At 49.0% G+C, this 20,218-nt stretch overlaps 1 protein-coding gene across 5 annotated transcripts in view; it reads right to left on the bottom strand.

Annotated features, from left to right (window-relative positions):
* Positions 1 to 499: 499 nt before the first annotated feature.
* The window catches only part of TMEM181 (transmembrane protein 181), a 69,240-nt gene continuing 49,521 nt past the window's right edge, over positions 500 to 20,218 (bottom strand). For 4 of the 5 annotated variants that reach the window (XM_024122508.2, XM_055087413.1, XM_055087415.1 and 1 more), the window contains exons 6-17: positions 19,253 to 19,363; positions 11,197 to 11,277; positions 9,427 to 9,526; positions 8,766 to 8,896; positions 8,436 to 8,527; positions 7,232 to 7,289; positions 6,486 to 6,588; positions 5,854 to 5,905; positions 3,821 to 3,903; positions 2,723 to 2,812; positions 1,897 to 1,963; positions 500 to 1,532 (exon numbers count right to left, since the gene is read on the bottom strand). In XM_024122508.2, the coding sequence (XP_023978276.1) occupies positions 1,454 to 1,532; positions 1,897 to 1,963; positions 2,723 to 2,812; positions 3,821 to 3,903; positions 5,854 to 5,905; positions 6,486 to 6,588; positions 7,232 to 7,289; positions 8,436 to 8,527; positions 8,766 to 8,896; positions 9,427 to 9,526; positions 11,197 to 11,277; positions 19,253 to 19,363 (1,047 nt within the window). In that variant the 3' untranslated portion in view covers positions 500 to 1,453. The remainder of the gene's footprint in view (positions 1,533 to 1,896; positions 1,964 to 2,722; positions 2,813 to 3,820; positions 3,904 to 5,853; positions 5,906 to 6,485; positions 6,589 to 7,231; positions 7,290 to 8,435; positions 8,528 to 8,765; positions 8,897 to 9,426; positions 9,527 to 11,196; positions 11,278 to 19,252; positions 19,364 to 20,218) is intronic. The other variant, XM_055087414.1, reaches the window with a different exon arrangement.

Consider the following 20,218-nt stretch of genomic DNA (forward strand, 5'->3'; position numbering starts at 1 on the left):
CTAAAGTGGAATATAACTTTTAGCTCTGAACGGTAATTGGAGAGTTAATGTATATACATGAAGAAAGTGCAGGGGCTGTTTGCAGAGCAGAACTATCACGTTCCATACCTCTGTGTTCTGCTGAGATGGCATCAATCAGGATGTCTGCAATGATCACAGGTAAACCATTCAAGAGAGAGATTAGTACGCATGCCAAATGAAAAGCAAAGGAGATATCTCTACCTCCTATAATTAGTCTTTGACAAAAAGGAACTGGAAATCTCCAGGGCCTTCTACGATGCCACAGATTCAGCCGCTCCAGACGGCTCTTACACATAGCATTTCATCTGTTTACCTGACGACCATGTGAGACACACAGGGCCAGAATGATTCCCAACAAGTTACCTTCTCCCCAGAGATGTTCCTCTGTAAGCCATCTAAAATGTTTTACCTTCTTTCATCTAGTTTCCAGATGTGAAGCTGAAGAACTTTTTGGCAATAACGAATCTGCAGTAGAGTATACCAATCACTTGTTTAACTTTTATTAAAAAAACAAAACAAAACAAATAGAGCTCTACAAGGTATCATCTTTAACAGAATTGCAGAAACTCCTGCTCACTGGAATTGTAATGGATACCCTCCTCCCTACGAATATGAATGATGTCTCTATGCACAGGGACATCATTCATATTCATTATGTAACGCTCACACGCATCACTCGCGTGTGCACACAGGCCCTTAGAAAACTCTGGCAACAAGACCCTTCCCATGGGAGCTGACGACCTGTCAATCGTCTTACCCTTTCTTTACAAGCCTTATCAAACGCTCCTCCGAACTCCAAGACACCAGCTCTGCTTTGGTGGCAGTGAAGGGCTAGGACCTGCCCACCCTCCTCCCTTTCCCCAAAGAGCCATTACACACGTACACATTGCACACAGCAACCGACACAAGTTACCCATCGCTTGAGATGCGTGATCATCCAGAGCGCAGGCCACTCAGTGGGGAAGGACTGCCCTCGTGGGGCAGCCACAGAAACAGGCTTCCCTTTGAGTTTAAAGGGTCAAAAGTTGGTACCACGGGGCAGGGAAGAAAGGAAGGGAGCAGAAGAACACCACCATGCTGTGGACCTTATTCATAAGGGCTTTCCAGGAACATGAAATTAGTAAAATTGTTTTTTGAGTACATAATTCTCTCTACTAAAAACAGCAGTAATTTCTTTCTCACCACTGAAAACAGCTATCTCTCATGAAATCTTTGAAAAATGATCTGGCTGTTTAAACTTTCTGTCAGTGCTTCTCTTCCCAAATAAATGCAGTCAGTCTAACAGTAAGTTCGGCCCAATGTTTAAATTTGTCCTCAGTTTTGGTTTTCCTTTCAAAAATATGTAAACAAATAAGGATCAGGAAATCTCTGCTCGTAAGAGAGGTCTGCGTTCAGGCAGGTACAGGGCAGGCCAGGAAGCAGGCACGGAGGCTCAGTCACTCTCAGAGCCCTCCTGGTACTGGGCCCGGATGGCCTGGCCGTTCTGCAGGGGCATCTCTTCATAGTCACTCCTGTTACAAAAGAGACCTCTGACACCATTCGGCTTTTGACAGCACTGGATTCATTCTCCTCTCCACAATGACCCGCCGTCCTAACAAGAGCCTGTGTCCTAGCCTCGCTCTCTCCACTTGTGTCACCAACTCCCACTCCTCCAGCCCCACCAGCTCCACCCATCACCAGGGTGTCTGTTCTTCCAGAAAGAACTGCTCTTCCTGTGGTCACCACTCACGCAGGTGTCCAGCAGGAAGGGACACTACCCACCTAAGCCTGAGTAACGTGACAACAGAAAACGGGGGGATCACGTGACTCTCCAGTCGTCTGAGAATGGGCTGCGCGCCCGCCTCGGGGCGGCCTTCGGCGGAGATGGGGACTCACCCGTAAATCACGTCGTCGTCCGAGTCGTTGAGCATGGAGAAGGCGGGATTGTCCTTCAGCTGGGACTCTGAAAAGCAACAAGCATCTTAACGTCACTAGCCCAGAGAGGCAGGATGCTGTCCGAGAAGAAGGGTGGGAGTCAGGAAGAGCTGGATTCCAATCCCCGCGTCCCCGTTTACCGCCTGCGTGAGCCGGACAGGCCCTTCTGCCCCCCGGGGGGCGCCGCGGGAAGACTGAGCGGGAGCCTGGGCGCCAGGGCCGCCCGGAGCAGCCGGCGGGCGGGCTCCCCGCACCCCAGGGTCCCGCAGGTCCTCACTGGGAGCAGGGCCGGGAGACCTGGTCTGCCCGCCGCGCCCGCCCGCCCCGGGCCTGAGCGCGGCTGCTGGTCCACAGCCCGTCACCCGTCACCTCCGCGCGGACCCTCTGTGCACGTGCCGAGAGTCCCCTCCAGGGACAGCCGGGCCACACGCCGCCCGGCTCCAGGGAGCCCTCACCCTTCTCACCCCCCGGGCAAGAGGGCTGTTTTGGTTTGGTTCTTTTGGGAGGTGGGGCGGGGTGTACGTCTGGCTTTCTTTTGATGGTCACGGCACTCATTTCCAACAGACTTTATTTCGCGGGGCTGACGGACACGCTCGTGTCAGGACCCACGGACACACTCCGTTCCTGCATCTTGGGCTGTAAGGCCACAGCACCTGCTGGGCTCCACCTGCGGCTCGGGGCTCCCTATCCGAGCCCGCCTGGTCTCTCCGCTAAAGAGGGAGCCGCGGAGGCGGGGCCGGAGCTGCTGCCCAAGCTCCCTGCTCGGTGACCCTGGCCGGGGGCTTACCGTACAGGGCGTTCTTCGAGGGCGAATACACAAAGGCCAAAGTGTAGAGGTAAAAGTTCAACAAGCCGTAGAAAGATAAGAACTCAGCTGGTGACACTGGTCAAGGGAAGCAGCAGAGCTGGGACACCGTCTATTTGGACACGTCAGCCGGCCCCTCCCCCAACCATCAGTGACTGCTAAGCAGCAGCCAGGACCCCGGGGGCCACACCCAGACATCAGGGCACCACAGGGCAGGCCCACGGCCGGAGGTTACAATGACCTTTCAGGGGCACCTGCAAACCACAGGTGAGCCGCGCCCTCTCCTCTCCATGGAAGCCTCTGGAGGTGGCAGGACCTGATCGGAGCAAGTCACACGCAAAGGGCAGGAAGGCCACATAAATACGGGTGAGTCAAGAATAAAAGGAAGAACTGGAACCAGACTCTCAAACTAGTCCTTCTTAATCTTCTCTGGATTACATACCCCTGTGAGAATCTGATAAAAGCTTTGTGTGAAATTCAGTCTCAAAAATGTGAAAAATCACGCATTGATTCTAAGGATGTAAGTAAGAGAAGAGGCCCCACGGAAAGAAGCCAAGACGTGAGGGATGAACCCCAAGGTTTCCCCTGATGGATGCCATCACTGAAAGCGGGAGTGGGAGGCACACACTTGACCCGATTATGCATCCAAAAGAGGAGTTTACTGCCAAGGCAACGGGGCCTCGGGGAAACGAAGGAGGTCCCGCTGTTCACAAGCCCTCCCCGGAGACACAGGCGTCAGCTGCAGCTGGACACATCTGGGAGTTGGTAAGGGATGCCATCTGGGGAGAGAGGACCCTCGAATCAGGCCTCGGCCTCTCCCCACTACCCTGCAGGGAGAGGTGGGCAGCCCTGGCCTGACCCGAGGCTTGGATGGCGAGTGGACCCGTTCCAGTCCCTGCCTCACAGAGAGGAGAGTGGGCCGTGGCGGGGGGCGGGCGCTGGGGCCCCTGGGCCTCTCATTCACACGGACAGGGGTGAGGCCCCCAGGGCCTGCCTCTTCCTGACTTTCACAGGCCTGCAACGCTACCCACTCCACCGCGGTGTGTGCCTGACACCTGACGTCTTCCCACGAAAGGATATAATTCTGGTAGTGAGTTGACAGTTCAGCTACAAAATTGTCTTGTAATACTTGTGCTCCGAACCTTAAATAAAGGATGACGATGCTGAAAAAGAAGGGGGTGGACAATACATAAAAACGTACCAAGAAACAGCGCTAGCTTCATATAACCTGCCACATTCACTGTCTAGTCATGACTTTATCTGCATGGAGACTCGTACACGTGCACACAGCCCCTCCACTGGGCTCCTGGTCTCAGGTCCAGGGACAAGGTCAGCGGGTGCCGACACAGACCTTGTTACAGCCTCGAATCCAGGCCCCCGGGCACGGGCTCCTCCTCTTCTCTTGCTCAGTTTGTGCCTTTTGGACCATCTCCTCCAACAGACCACCAGCCCCCGGGGGACAGTCTGCCCCTCCTTGTCCTCTTCCCCCCGTCGGGCAGTGGTTCACATACCTGTCTGACACCTGCCCACCAACGCACGTGCCGACAGAGGGTTCTGGTACTGGGGAGCCCGCTTCCCCTCCCTGGGGTCCAATCTCCACTCCAGCCAGACAGACTGTTTAACAAAATGTGAACTAGGTCCCTTCACCTCCTGGCTTAAAACCTTGCGAAGGGTTCCCACCACTGAGAACGGAACCGAGACTCCTCACCACGGCCTGCGAGGCGACCTGACCTCCCGGTGGCCACCCTCCCGGCCTCACGCCCTGCGATGCCGCTGTCCCTGAGCCCAGGCTTCAGGGCCCTACTTCAGGCCCCAGGCCCCCTGCTCAGAGAGCCGTCCCCCACGAGCCCCATTAAAGCAGCCAGGGCCCTCCTGCCGTGGTCCATCCCTCTGCTTTCATTACGGCGTTTAGGCTATTTTTAAATTTTTTATCACTGCCCTCCTCCACTGGACTATAAACGCCATGACAGGAAGGAACCTGTCTGCCCAGTTACCAGAGGAGGCACTTCCTGGGTATCTGCTGCACGCATGAATCCCCTTGAAACTTAAAAGAAGAAAGATCACGAAAGCATAACAGCTTCTAGACAGACGTACAGAGGTCACTACAAGGAGACAGCAGCTCCCAGCCCGTGGACTGGGGCAGCCTGAGGGCGAGGCTGTGTGAGGGGATGGGAGGGGTGTTTATGTGTAAAAGGAGGTGAGGTGTGCATGTGAGGCTGGACCAAGGGCTGAAGAGAGACTGAGTAACAACACGTGAACCTCCGTTTTCAGGTGAATTTAGATGCTGAATAAAACCGAGCTCTTTCTGAGGACCAGGCCAAGTTCACACGCTTTGGTGAGGGATGAACACAACTGCTGCAGGGGCGGGTGAGCGAACCCAGACGCCTCCAGGATCCCCCGTCCAACAAGGCTGGGGCCCCGGCGCAGCGGTGGAAAGCCAGCCACTCGGAGCCCAGCACGGCTCCCACCAGGGAAAGGGCTGACAGCCACTTGCTTGCCATCCAAACAAACGAGAAAGAAAGGCAGATAACTCGATGCTACTCCCCTTCGGGATTCTGATTTTAGGAGAGAGCGACAAACCAAAAACAAGCAAGCAATTATCTGGAATTCATTCAAAGACCCGGCTTTCTGCGCCCCCTCAGGCCGGCCCGCGGACCCGGGAGACGCCTCGGCACCTGCTCTGCTGCATGGCATCTCCTGCCCGCTTCCCTCGGGCAGCAGCGTGTGTGCTTCAATGATGCCCGCTTACAGTCCTGTCCTTGGGGCAGCAAAAGGACCCCAGGTGCCAAGCATGTCACCCAGGATTCTAACTCTGACTTGTCTCTGCTGCGTCTGCTGCCTTCCAGGGCACATGTCAGAGCAAGGGGGGAACTGGAGCAGCGCTGGGCCGCGGGCCTTCGCCAAGCTCTTCTCTCCCCTGGGCGCGAACAACAGAACATGCTCCCTCAGCCACCACACGCTCACGGCCCTGCCGGGGGAGGAGGCCTCACACCAGTGGATACAGCTGGCTAGAAGCACCCTAAAATTAACCCCATGAAACGGGAGAAAAGATATTCATGACAGTAAAATAAAAACTCACATTTTGCTTCTTGTAAGAAATTAAGTCTTCTTACCTAATGATAAGCACTACAAAAGTCAATGCTGTCAAAAATTTCAACCTGAGACCTGAAAAAGAAGTAAATACTCCCATTAAATCACCAAATTGGAATTAAATTCCACTAATCCCAGAGATCTTAAAAATAAAGACAAAAATAAAGCCAAACCTTCTGAACAAAACCCTTCTTCCCTCTGGACTTTAAACCTGTTAGTACCTGAAGCCCAGGAGAAATGCTGTCTCACCTCCCCCGAGGCCAGGAGGGTCTCCAGCAAGGCCGTGGCCACTATTATTTGCTTGTGACAGATTGGGGGAAAGGATCCTATGACATCAGGTGACTTGTCCCGACTCAAGGACAAGGAAAACCACCCCTGCCGCTTTGTAAGGTGCGATTCCAGAAGGATCCGGGCAGCTCCAACAGCCACACGGACACCTGGGGCCCCAGCTGGCTTCCGCCCCACAGGCCTCCCTCCAGTGTTGGCCTGAAGCACTGTGCAAATGGCCCAGAGTCACCCCTGCAGCCCTGGGCTCCCTGGGGCTGAAGGCGCTGCTCCAGCCCCTGGGTCTGCCCTCCGGGTCAGGCCGTCGTCCCCCCCAGCCCGTGCCAACGCGGGCAGCCCTGCGCCAGGGGGGTCTGAGACCAGAGCTTACCTACATAAGGCATGTGACGCAGCTCGGAGCAGGCCCGCACGATCAGGAACAAAAGGTATAGGATGTACATGGCGGCCACCACCATGAAGAAAACCTTCATTCCCTGGAGCGAAACCAGACGGGCACTTGAATGACAACAGGGTCTCAGCGTTGCTTCTCCCTCCGGTAACATAAGCAGGACAGCCAGAGCTTTCTAAGAGGGACCTGGAGCCCTGAAGGTCACAGCCTAGAGCGGCGCACAAGAACCCGCTGCTGCCGCTCTGACTCTCCTCATCCCGGCTCCCCCTCTCTGCGAGCACAGGCGGCCAGCTCACCCCAGGAGGACGCCCCGGGCCCTGCTCATCGGACGAGCAAACGCCTCCGTGACACATGGAAAGCTCCGAGCATGGGGCCTGGAACGTAGGAGGTGCTCAATAAATGGCAGTGGCTCCTACTTGTCTCTCCCCGGGATGAGGGCCTGGCTCCCTGCCCTGCTTAGGAAGACAGTGCTATGTGTCCAAGAAAGCATCCAGGCCTGGATCTCAATTCTTCTGGACCTTGGTTGTTTTCTTCTCTGTGAAATGAGGGGTTGAACTAGATCACCTAGAAGACAATGGGTCTAAACCACACATGAACTTTCTATGGACCTTCCCACATAACCAGTTGGCAAGCTTGTATCCACAGCACAATTTTAAGTTACAAAATTCAGCGACTTTTTAAGACAGCAGTTAAAAAAAAATTCCTCTGGCTTCATTAACAATCCTTACCTGAAAATTTCCTGTGTCAACTCGATACTGGTACATTGGATCATGTAATTCATTAATTCTAGAAATACGATGTTATAAAAAAAACCATAGATTAATAACTAGTTTACTTTTTATTTTATACTTTCTCTCACTTGGCTTTTTAAAAAACTTACTAACATAAACTACTTGCTGACCAACAGTAAAAGATTTTAAAAAAGTAATCCTCAATTTATGAGAAATCCCCTGAACACGCGCACCACACTGCTAAACTCGCCGTCCGCGGTCATGAGTGCTGTGAAGCACAGCATTTATCGTTAAGAAAATCCCTAGCCTACTTCTCTTTCCATCTTAAGAGCTGTTTTCCAGGCACCTTTTCAACGGCACGTATGGGCACCAGGAAATCGATGAATTACCTACTGAACACGCGCACCACACTGCTAAACTCGCCGTCCGCGGTCATGAGTGCTGTGAAGCACAGCATTTATCGTTAAGAAAATCCCTAGCCTACTTCTCTTTCCATCTTAAGAGCTGTTTTCCAGGCACCTTTTCAACGGCACGTATGGGCACCAGGAAATCGATGAGCACACAAAGAAAGCAACAGAAGTAAATACAAACTTCTCTGAAGAGCATTTCAAAATGACACTGCGCTGCTGAGACGACAGGCGCGTGCGAAGAGGGAGGTGGAGGCGTGAGCTGAGCCCTGTCATTCCTGTCCCAGGTGCCAGCATCATACCCCTGAGATGGGGCTCGTTTCTGCAGAAAATCCTACTCGGGTGAATCAGGTTGTTGCTACGTTAGGCTCCTGCGGCGGTGCCATTTTACAGACGGACAAAAATACTAAAGAACAACCCTGGGAGCTGGTATAAGGATGGGAAGGTTTAAAGACACAAGCCAAAGGAGACACTTAAAATATCTGGGGACAGTGGCGAACCAGGAGCCGACCTGAGCGTCATTCCTACAAATGAAGTCGCTGCCTCTCCGAAGGAGAAATCTGAGAAGACGTGGTCTTTTTCGTTTTCCACCTTAGACTAGAAGAAGCGTGTACATCTCTGCATGCCATTCTAGCAGAAACGAACCCTCAGTTTAAGTCACACTACCAAGTCATGAAACACTGGGTGACAGATTCCCTTCTGGATGAGTTCACAAAACACAGTCAACTTTGGGTCTGTCCACCTTGTTAAATGCTCTCCAAGACTGAAGTTTCACACATAATAAAATTACTCACGTCTGCCATATTCCGAGGGTAACACAGGCCAACCACAACAGTCCGACAATGAAGAATTTGGGCAAATAGAAAGTCAAGCACTTCCTTTCTCCCTTAAAAAAAAAAAAAAAAAAAGAAATAGAGAAGTTAGTAATTCTAGCAAACTATTACCCCCTCACAGACCACAACGTATCACAGATACTCCAATCATTTCCACACGGCACACACTCTTCTGCTGACTGTGAGGCTGAAGACAGGTTCCCAAGGACAAGTTTACCCCAAGGATTATCACCAGAGTCTGGAACGGAAGGACTGAGCCCCCCGCTCCCTCCGGAAGTGCTGACGGCTCACCTGCACCCGGATCCCATGGTACACGCACAGCCAGAAGAGCAGCAGGGCGCACAGGAACACAGACTGGAAGAGGTCGTCCAGCATCCCCGGGAACCAGCTGTTCACCAGGAAGGAGAGGGGGAAGAACGGGTCTGGAAGGCAAAAGGCAGACAGGCCTGGGGAAGGCAGACTTGCCAGCACCCGGCAGGGCACCCCGTCCCCGTGTGAGGGCAGAACTCATGATCGCTTTTCCCCCGGCCAGAGCCACGGGGAAGGTAGTGAACTAAAGGCTGTGTTGTTTTTCAAAAAACTGAAAAGCCGAAGAACGGATTGCTCCAGGAATGAGTGCTGAGTGCCGCCAGCTCCTGCCAGCAGCTCCTCCCGCGGGCCTGGCAGTCCCGGCGCCGCAGCTCTGGAAGCAGACGCTTTCTGGAGCAGGGCGCGAGGGGCAGGCGGCACTGCTGCCACCCTCAGCCGAGTCCCAAGACGGTGTCTGCGGCCCTTCAGGCTTTAACCTCCAGGCAGGGGGAAAGCTGCAGGCACCCGCCGCGTCCTGGAGCAACGTCCCTCGGGCCGCACGGCCGCTACCACCTGTTCCTTCAGAGGCCCCCAGGCCACCTCCAGGACGCCTTTCAGCTTTCAACGTTAAAGGGGAAAGCGCCAAAGTAAAGATGGCACCTACCGTTGTAAAGTAGCAGCAGAGGCAGGAGAATGGACATCCACTTCTGCTCGATGCCCCAGTCTCGCATGGAAAACTTCCGGAGGGAGTGAGCAAACAGGCACTGCGAACCAGACCAGGCCCCCGGTCACCGTCTTTGCCCGCCCCGCTGAGCATCACCTTACGTCTGTCTTCCTAAATCGAAGGTCTCAGGGCCAGCCAAGACCTGACGAGCCAACCCCTTGCTGAACCGACCCTGAGACCATCGGTGACAACTGGGAGAAGACGGTGAATTGCTGCAAAGGAGCCTCGATAAGACAGTCACGGCTGTTCTCACAGGGGCAGGAGGTGATGAGGAATATAGTGGCCATAGTCCCCCCGGCCCCCCAGCCTCCTCCCGGGCAGGCTGTTTCCACCAGGCCGGCTCCCACGGAGCCGCAGGGAAGGGCCTCCCCGGGTACAGGCCACGTGCTCCCAGAGGTGCGACTTTCACAGATGACACCAGCCTCCAGGGAGGCACCAGGGCTCCCAGAGGAAAAGCCAAGGAATGAGGCTTATATATAACCACGGACAGACGACGTGCTTCTTTTCAAACACCTCCCTGAAGGGGCAGTGGCCCATGGGAGAGGTTTCTTTAAACTCTAAAACATCATACAATTTGTGATTTTAAGCCTGGAGTCGTTTTGGTTTTTGTTTTTTTCTGCAGTCTAACATAAGCCAATAATTTCCTAAGCAATTTGGACTTCCTGGGCTGATGGACCATTTCCCCCAGTCTATCTGTCAGAATCAGGCCCATTTCTCTTGTTTGAGAACATGGGCCCCTGGGTACCAGTTCTCTGGGCCCCAGAGTACGGCAGCAGAATCCCAGGCAACAGAACTCCTTCAAGGAACAGCAAGGACTTCTGCCCAGATATAAACAGCAGTTTTCCGCTTTCCTGTAGTGAGTTCACCAGGGGAGGTCCTGGCCATCCCAGCTCTCAGGGCACTCTGTGGCCACGTCCCGCCTACCACCCACACCCAGATCACCACCCTCTGGCACTTTCCTCAAACGTCCCCTGTGAGCCTGTGTCCTTCTGTATACAGATAGTCTGCGAAGCAACAAGTTCCTCAGGTGGCAACTGGAGCGGCCACCACTGCTAAGAACGGACGTCCTAAACGTCACACCCTCCGCGTCAGCACAGGGCAGGCCGCTGACGGGGGCAGGATACCCTCCAGGCACACTTCCTTTTCCTCCAATTTATAACTTCCCACCTTCACTGGCTGGGCCTCTGTGGGGACTGCCTGTACTCTGTGGGTTATCACCCCCCAAAGACACGGTGCACCAGTGGACAGAGACCTCGGATCCCAAATGAGCCGAAAGCCTACACGTCCAAAGCCCCTCATCTGCACTCTCCTGAAAAAGCCCAAAGACTGAAAGGTCTGGTCCACTTTTCCAAATGTAAAATCCCAAGAACGTGCTGTATCTGCACTCAAAGAAGGTCATTCAAACGAGGCAGAACCCCTCCACACAGGTTAAATGGCACTTTTCACTGCACACCGATGAGAATTCACTTACAAGTCAGTGACCTGTAATTATTGTGACACTGCGCAGTGCTTACTTACTAAAGACGCCACAGCACTCTTGCAGCACAGCAGCCAGCAGAAACACAGAATATTTAGGACCATCAGGTCGGCCCACTGGATGGAGTGTCTCAGAGTTCAGGCACATCTCCCGCTCTCTAACAACCATAATTTATGAACTAACTTTGCCCTTGTTTGGATTCTGACATAATCTGTTAGGTGAATGGTACTTACAGTGACAATGAAGGTAAGCACCACAAAGACGAATCTGAACCAAATTTCCAAGTGGGAAAATGCAGGGTCGTAAGTCTTCCACTAAAATGGAAAGCAGGAAAGCAATTTGAAAAAAAATTCATCTAAAAGGAAGTACACCACATTATTTATTTATTTTTTATATGGTGTGCCCATACAATGGAATACTATTTTTTTTTAATGTCTTCTATTTATTTTTGGCTGTGCTGGGTCTTCACTGCTGCACGCGGGCTTTCTCTAGTTGCGGCGAGCGGGGGCTACTCTTTGTTGCGGTGTGCGGGCTTCTCATTGCGGTGGCTTCTCTTGTTGCGGAGCATGTGCTCTAGGCGCGTGGGCTTCATTAGTTGTGGCGCTCGGGCTTAGTTGCTCCGCGGCATGTGGGTCTTCCCGGACCAGGGCTCGAACCCCTGTTCCCTGCATCGGCAGGCAGATTCTTAACCACTGCGCCACCAGGGAAGTCCCCACCACGTTATTAATAATAGTTATCTCTAAATGTGAGACTACAGGTAGTTTAAAATGTTCTCTTACACTTTCTTACATGTTCTAAAACTTTAACACTTAGTACATTTTATTTTTATATTGAAGAACACACACCTTGTACCAAGAGTTGAAAATAGCTTTAAATGGTGGCATACTAATGATGAATCTGGCAGATAAATTATTCTATAATAATAGTAATAGCATTTGGCTTTTAAATCTCATATCAGAGATCAATGCTGTCAATCTCTTTATTAGAAAAAGCCATGCTTTCCACTAAAAGAAACAGATTTTTAAACGACGCAAAAATGTTAAGTATGATGTTCTAAAAAAGACTGAGTGAAACGTATAGATATGAATCTGAGACAAAAAAAATGCTGTGGAATTAAGGTTGTCAGTTCTCGTGCTGAGTAGTCTCGCTCATATCAACTGCATGGCTAACAGAGCGAGGGTGAGGCCCCACGTGCTGACAGCAGGTGGCAGGCAGCCCTTCCCACCTCGGTTACCAGCCAGATTCATCACCAGACCCAGGACACGGCGCTGCACTGGGCTAGGGAGCCCCATCATTTTAATGCACTGAATTAAAATCACCTGAGCAATTTAAAAATTGTAACAGATAGAGCAACAGATAGAGTTAAAGACACCAGATTCACCTTATTTGCCTCAAACGTTAAATGTATACACACACACACACACACACACACACACACACACACACACACACGAAGACACCGGACACGAGGCAATGAAGGGCCATAATCTCTAGCTGATGGGGGACAGGTGCACCCTCTGGTCACCCCAAGCCCTGGGGGAACCCGAGCAGAGCCCAGTGGTCTCTGAGTCGCAAACACACCGCTGTGAGTGCAGGGACACAGCTCACCGGCTGTGACTCACAGGACAGAGCACTAACAGAAGTACAGAGCAAGCTCCAGCCATCTGCCAAAGGTCGCCCTCCCCACGTCTTCACCTGAATACTGATCCGCGCATGAGAGTGAGTAAACCACCCAAGGCCAGGGGAACATCCCTAAAAGGATCACTGGCACTCACAGAAGGCCAGTAACAGTAAGAAAAATGCACAGTCAGAGGGGTATTGTAGAGCGTACTCCAAGCACTTTTATCTCAGTGGTGGGGAAAAATTAGCCTTAGACTCAATGCTGCTTTGGTCCCACCTAGCAAAGTTTAAAATCAAGGCCTGAAAAGCACAAACTGTTTCCAAGTAATGTTACCACATCCTAGAACAGAGCTCAAGGATATTTACCAGAACACAAAACTCTAGCAATCAATAATGTCTGACATTGAATCAAAAATACCAGACGTGTAAAAAAAGCAAGAAAATATGAAACATGATGAGAAAAAACTAATCAATCAAAACTGACCCAGAAATCGCAGACGACAGAATTAGTAGATAAGGACATCAAGAAACTAGAGGAGAGTCTGCATACGTGAAGCAGAGACCTGGAGGGTGATCAACAGCAGATTAGACATCACAGAGAGTATAAACATGAAGACAGCAAAAGAATCCATTTAAAATGCAACAGAGAGAAAAATGAACAGAGCATCAGTAAGCTGTGAGACAACTTCAGGTGGCCTAGTAGATGTATATTTGGAATCCTCAAATTTCTACTGGCGGGAAGAAGGCAGGAAGAAAGAAAAAAATATTTGTAGAAATATCGGCCAAATTTTTCCCAAATTTGTTGAAAATTATAAACTCACAAATCCAGGAAGCTCAACGTACCCTAAGTACAAGAAATACGAAGAAAAGTATACCAAGGAACCCCACAATCAAACTGCTTAAATAAGTAAAGGAGAAAAATCCTAAAAGTGGCGGGAGGGGGCTGGAGGGGAGGAGAACTGTTACAGAGGACAAAGATAGGATGATAGATTTCTTGTCAAAAAACGCAAACCAGAAGACCAATATTTTCAAAGTATTGTAAATCAAAACCACAATGCAATACCACTACATACCTGTTAGAACGGCCAAAACTAAGACGACTGCCCTACCGAGTGTTGGCGAGATGAGGATGTGAAGCAGCTGGGACCCTCACACACCGCTGATGGGAATGTGAGACAACACAGCCACTCTGAACCCAGTCTGCCAACGTCCCAAACAGTTAGACCCCTGACACGTGCACTTGGCATCCCATTCCTAGGTATTTACCCAAGGGAAGTGAAAGCACATGTCCATATAAAGGTTTGTACACAGACGTTCACAGCAGTTTCATTTATAACAGCCCCCAACTGGAAACAATCCAAATATCCATGAGCAGGTGAGTGGACAAACTAACTGTGCTATATCCACACAGGGAGTGTCACGCAGCAACACGAAGGAATGAACGACTGATACACCCAACATCATTCATCAGTCTCAGAGTAATTATACTGAGTGCAAGAACCCAAACATATTGTATGATTCCATTGACATAAAATTCTAAAAAATACAAACGAATTTGTAATGCAAGCAGAACTATTAACAATTGATGTTAATGGGAAAGCGGAAATCACAGTAATTAAGATCATATGAATTGTGAAGTCAGAGATTCGGATTTACTTAATCTCATTAAACCTCAGATTTCTCCTCCATAAAATAGCTACTTTGAAGAATTATCATAACAATCATAACATTTAAATAAGAGGATGCATATAAAAAGTTTAGTGCAGTGCCGGGAAAGAGCAAATATTCAGTAAATAATAGCTGCTATTATAAATCCAAAACACCACAGCTATTATGATTATTGCTGTACTGTTTACATTTTACAACAGTATCATTTACAAAACGATCACAGTAGTGATTATCAGCAAATGATGGGGGGAGTGTTGATGTGAACATAATATTCAAAAAGAAAAAAGTATAATACATATCTTAGTTATAGATTTTAAGGCATGATCAAGAAGAGAAAAAAGAAGCGTTACCGTCAAGAAAAGACTCACAAAATATGTTTAAAGTAACCGTGAAGAAAGTACGTATTTTTTTACCCTCAAGGGACTGTAACTCTTAAGACAGAAAATAACCATGGACTCCCCAGAAGGAGGGGGGATTCAGTCTTAGGATTCTGTCAGAGGAGCACGAAATAATCAACTCGCTCACTTCAAAAATCAGCCCTAGAAAACAATGCTTTACTCAATAAATAAATAGCTAAACCTAAAACATGCATTTTATAGGGTTGGCTGAAGAGTTTGTTCGGCTTTTTCCGTAACATCCTACGGAAAAAGCGGAACGAACTCTGGCCAACCCAATAGTTCTAAAATGTGAGTTCATAGGGGAAAGGAGGAGAAAGATGAGGAGCTGGGGTGAAGAAGAAAGACAACATTAAACCCCGGCTTCCCCCGTTGGATCCTGGGCTGGCATCTGCCGCACGGTGGGTGCTCAATACCTTGTGATGGTGTGGCCCGTCTTACTTGCTCCTGTGGCCCTTCCCCTGCCCTTTCTGCTGTAGGGAAACCACAGCCACACAAGAGCTCCCTCCAGGAGGCTGCCCTTGTCAGCAGCTGCTGAGCAGAAACCCCTCGTGTCCCGCCGAGGCCAGAGCGGCCCCACAGCTCCATCTGGAGTTCACTGGTGCCAAGGGTTTGGACAGTCCTTCTTTCCCTCAGAGCGAGCCCGAGAAGAAGGCGAGAAGCTCAGAGGACAGGGCCCCAGCCCCTCCGCTACAGACAGCATGGACAGCAGCCCTCCAGCGGCTGTGGGCCCGGTGATGCTGGGGCCAGGAGGGCAACGGTCCACAGGGATCCATCCTGTCAAGCAGTGGTCAGTGCCTGTGCCCTCACAGGAGAGCGGTCACTGAGTGGACCCAAGTCTATGGGTTTAAATATAAGTCTTTTAGTCAATATATTATGCATTTCCGTTGCACCAATTTACACTTTCACTAGCAGGGTATGAGAACTCTGGCAGCTCCACATCCTTGCCAACTTTGACATTTTTTTGCCTTTTTCATTTTAGCCACTTTGGTGGGTGTGTAATAGGATCACTAAGATACTCTAAAGATGTATTGTATTCATTATACTTCGTTTGCTTCCAAAAAGGAATGAAGGTAGTTTATAATAAAAATCCAGACTAGACAGAAACCATTTTAAAGGATTTTTCAAAGGTAAAACAGTAAAGAAAGAGGGTAATTATACCAGCAACCCATGCCAGGATGTTAGTAATTACTACAATTCAGCCTAAAACATCTTTCGGAGATTTGTAGCAGCTAATACCAAAAGAGAAATGTGAGGAGCTATACAGCTTTCATTCTCTAATAAAAGGAGTTAAAACAAATGGTCAAAGGAATTCTGTTTGAAGGTTTAGATGAGAGCTCACAGCATAATGGATATTGCCTTCAACAGCAATTTTATAAAAGATATAGAAACACTCTGCATAAGATTCTCTAACTGCTTAACGCATCTGTAGACAAGCTGTAGGTATAATGTGAACTTGTGACTCTCTCAGGTAGCTCTGAACTTCTCGGAGTGAACGGCTGGACTGTATCTTAGACTTCCTCTTTCAAATACCAGTTGCTTTTTTAAAAAACAAATAATTTTCCCTCCTGATTATAAATATAATTAATAAAAGCTCATTATTAAAAATAGAGGGGAAAAAAAAGAAAATAAACATTAACCCCACCACTCAGAGATGGTCTTCAGTTTTCTAAAATACAAAATTTTAATTAACACTTTTAATTCATGTACTCTTCTTTTAAAAAAAAATCAGTATGTGGTTTGTGCTATCTATCCTACTTTGTGACCAGTTTACTATTTTAACAGGTACAGAAGAACTAATTTATTTATTTAACCAGAACATTCCTGCTGAAATACAGATTTCTCCCAACTTCCTGCTATGAGGAACATGTTTGAACATAAATCTTTGTGGACATTTAAAATTATTTCTTTAGAATAAACTCCTAGAAGTAGAACTACTAGGTCAAAAGGAACATACACATATAGGCTTTGATACATTGCCAAGCTGGCCCCCAAAGTTGAACCAATTTACACCCCATTAACCTGTATGAGAACTTGTGTCCTTACATTTCACCAACGCTAGATGTGATTTTTCTTGTTGGTGTTTCGACTATTTGCCAGTTTGATAGGCTTTAAAAAAAAAAAGACATTCCTTCTTGTATTGTCTAATGTTTTGGTTTGCATTTCAAAGGTTTGTCGGCCATTTGAATTTCTTATTTGGCGAAGCGCTAGGCTGTTATTCTTCAATTACAAACCTAACTGTTGCCAGGCCCTCTGCTGTTACTGGGAATACAGAAATGTACCAAAAATGGAGAAAAATCTTAGGTGACATCCCTCACAAACCCCGAGGTTCCTACGTCTCAGCTTTGTGGATGCTGAGGAGAGCTATCAGAACAAAGCTCTGGCTGTTGGCGTCATTCGAGGAGAGCTGCTCTGACGGCAGCTTCCTTATTGAGCCCTAGGATGAGATCACGTGGCCTGCCTTCGACCAGCAAGGGCGGAATGACATGAACCAGGTTTATCTGAAACATGTATCAAATTATTTAGGAATACGTTTAAGAGGAAATGTAAACAGATACAAAAGATGGAAGGAGAGAACCACAATCAAAAACAAACAAAACAGTGGCCCAAGCCCACATGATAGGGCCGGGGTGAGGTAAACCCTGTGGGGAAACTGCTGAGCGCTTTGATAAAGGGCTGGTAGGAGATGACGATCCTATAAAGACGACAGAAAGGAGAGATCCCTCGCTGGGAAAACGTGGTGCTCTTTTCTTTCCGCATTCTCCAATCAGAAGGATGCGAAATAGCCAAGTCTAAAGCACAGATGTTATCACAAGATGAGTCCAAAGAGTGCCTGAGCGCACGGCATCTGTCTGAGGCCCCATCTGGGTTCAACCTCTGCATCGTGAACCTGAGGACACAGGCAGAATGCTGATCAGATCTTCTGAAGACAAAGTTTGAGGAAATCATTCGCACAACAAGGAACAGAATCCAGATTCAAACTCAAAGATCGGGAGAGACTGGGGAGGAAGCTAAAAGCATTGAGAAGAAATTCAGGAGCAGAGTGTAACGTCTGAGTAGCGTGAGAAACCCACCACAGGAGGCAGGAATGAAGGAGACTAGGCTGAACAGCAGAATATGTCCACGGGGTCCGACAGGTGATGCAGCTTCTAGAGGAGCTGGCACCTGGGGGGCCACCTGCTCCCTCCCCAGGGGGGCACCCCTCTCGGCCAGGCTGACTCGGGGCCACGGGGAGGAAACCTGGAGTCTGAGGGGTCCAGAAGTCACACCCCCGGGGCTTTGTGAAGGAAAGGAAAAACCTCAGAGACAGCCATCTTCAAACACCTGCGGAGCGATCAGGCAGATAAAGAATAAACAAACTCGCTTTGGGTAGTCTAGAGACAGAACATGAAGAAAAGTAGCAAGCCTGTAACAACGGCTACCATTTGTCAAGCACACACGACGAGCAGGCGCTGGGCCGACCACCAGAGGCCTCCCAGGAAACAGAGAAAATCGCAGAGGTGGGAGTGCCCGTAAGGGTGCGGGAGGGCTCCCCCACACCACAACCTCTCAGCAAAGGGGACCCCTTTGTCCAAATAAAAACCTGTGTATAAACGTTCATAGCAGCGTTATTCACAATAGCCAAAAAATGGAAACAACCCAAATGTCCATCCACCGATGAATGGATACACAAAAGGCAGCACACACGTAAAATGAAATATTATTTGGCAAATGAGGAATGAAGTGCCGTTACCAGCAAAGCACAAATGAACTTTGAAAACACTGTTTAGTGAAAGAAGTCATTCACAAAAGAGCACAAAGTATATGACTCCATTCATATGAAATGTCCACTACAGGCAAATCCATACAGAGAGAAAGCGGATTAGTGATTGCCAGGGGCTGGGGGAGGGAGAAATGAGAAGTGACTACTAATAGACTTCTTTTATGGCGTGTGAATTACATCTCAAAAAAGCATAATTTAAAAAAGGAACCCACTGGCACCTTCCTTTAACAGTCACAGCTGTATGAGGTAGCTATTTTATGACAAGGAAACAGAGGCACAACAGTGTCAAACTGTAAATGGTGGTGCTGGGATCTGAATCCAGCTCTTCTGGCTGATCTAACACCCGTGTCCCTAGTCACCCTGATGATTATTCTGACTCCCAGCAAGCGGCAGGACCAAGGAGGCTGATTTCAGCCGGACACGAGACAGGCAGGTCTAACCATCAGAGCTGCATGATTGGGGGCAGACAGGCACGTGAGAGCAGGGACCCTTCACCAAGAGGTCTGGCAGGGTCTGAAGACCACTCAGAGGCCTGGAGAAGGGGGTCCTGCCTGCCTTGGAGGGTACACCTGGCAACTTCTCCATTACCTCCCAGCTGGAAGGCTACTCTCTCTCCTAAACCTCAGAATACCATGGTTTTCCAATTCCATGCTGTTTCTTTAAGCAACTGTGGTCCCATATACGTAAGAAACTGTGGTTTTTCTACAGTTTTTAGAACTGTACATGTCTTCCACTGTCCAAAATAACATGATTTCGATGCTGTGATTTATTTCAGTCATTCCACAAAGAATGGAAGCTAAACAAATGAGCCACGGAAACGCTGTGCTCAGCTGGTATACTTACGGTGAAGTTCATTTCCTTGATGCGTTCCTTCAGGTGTTTGAATCCCACAGTCACTGTATACTGAGTGTAATTCAAGTAGCTGAGGTGAGCCACAATAATTTCTGCACATTTCTGCAAACGCACAAGGAAGATCTGTGTCTTTAAAGCAAGCAAGACTCACTCTTGAACCAACTGACCCACGAAGTAACACGTTCCAACAACAGATGATCCAAGAGATCATCTCCAGGGAACTTGCCAGAAGCTCAGAAAAATTCAGATGCCAGCCAAAACCAGTTCTTAGAAAGAAAGATCCAAATGGATATGTTTAGAAACAAATAATACAGGGTTTACAATCATTAGAACCTTTCTACTTCATACAATTCAAAATAATATGTCACCTAGAGAACAGACTTGTGGTTGCCAAGGGGGAGGGAAATGGGGGAGGGATGGATTGGGATTAGCAGATGCAAACTATTACATTTAGAATGGATAAACAACAAGGTCTTCCTGTAGAGCACAGGGAACTATATTCAATATCCTGTGATAAACCATACTGGAAAAGAATATAAAAAAGAATGTATATATGTGTAACTGAATCACTTTGCTCTACAGCAGAAATTAACACGATATTGTAAATCAACTATATTTCAATAAAATAAATTTTAAAACTAATAATGTCACCTGCATAAAAAAGTAAGTTAATGCAACACAAACCTGACGCTTCCACAAATACACTAGTGCAGGAGGCACGTAGCTAAGACACAACAGATCAGACCCCTCAGTCTAACTTTCCTCCTCGGCCCACTTCTGCAACTGCTGTAATGATGCACCGAGTGGATTACATATTTCTTTTCCTCCACTGGCCTGTCGTTCCCATGCAGAGTCCCCTGCGATCTCTTGAAGTGTGTGGTATGTGTGCCCACTGGCCGGCTGAGCCCCTTGCTTTCGTCCTTCAGAATTAAGAATCGGGTCTGCTCAGGTCTCCTC

This window comes from Physeter macrocephalus, chromosome 10 (genome assembly GCF_002837175.3).
Source record: "Physeter macrocephalus isolate SW-GA chromosome 10, ASM283717v5, whole genome shotgun sequence".
Taxonomy (NCBI): domain Eukaryota; kingdom Metazoa; phylum Chordata; class Mammalia; order Artiodactyla; family Physeteridae; genus Physeter; species Physeter macrocephalus.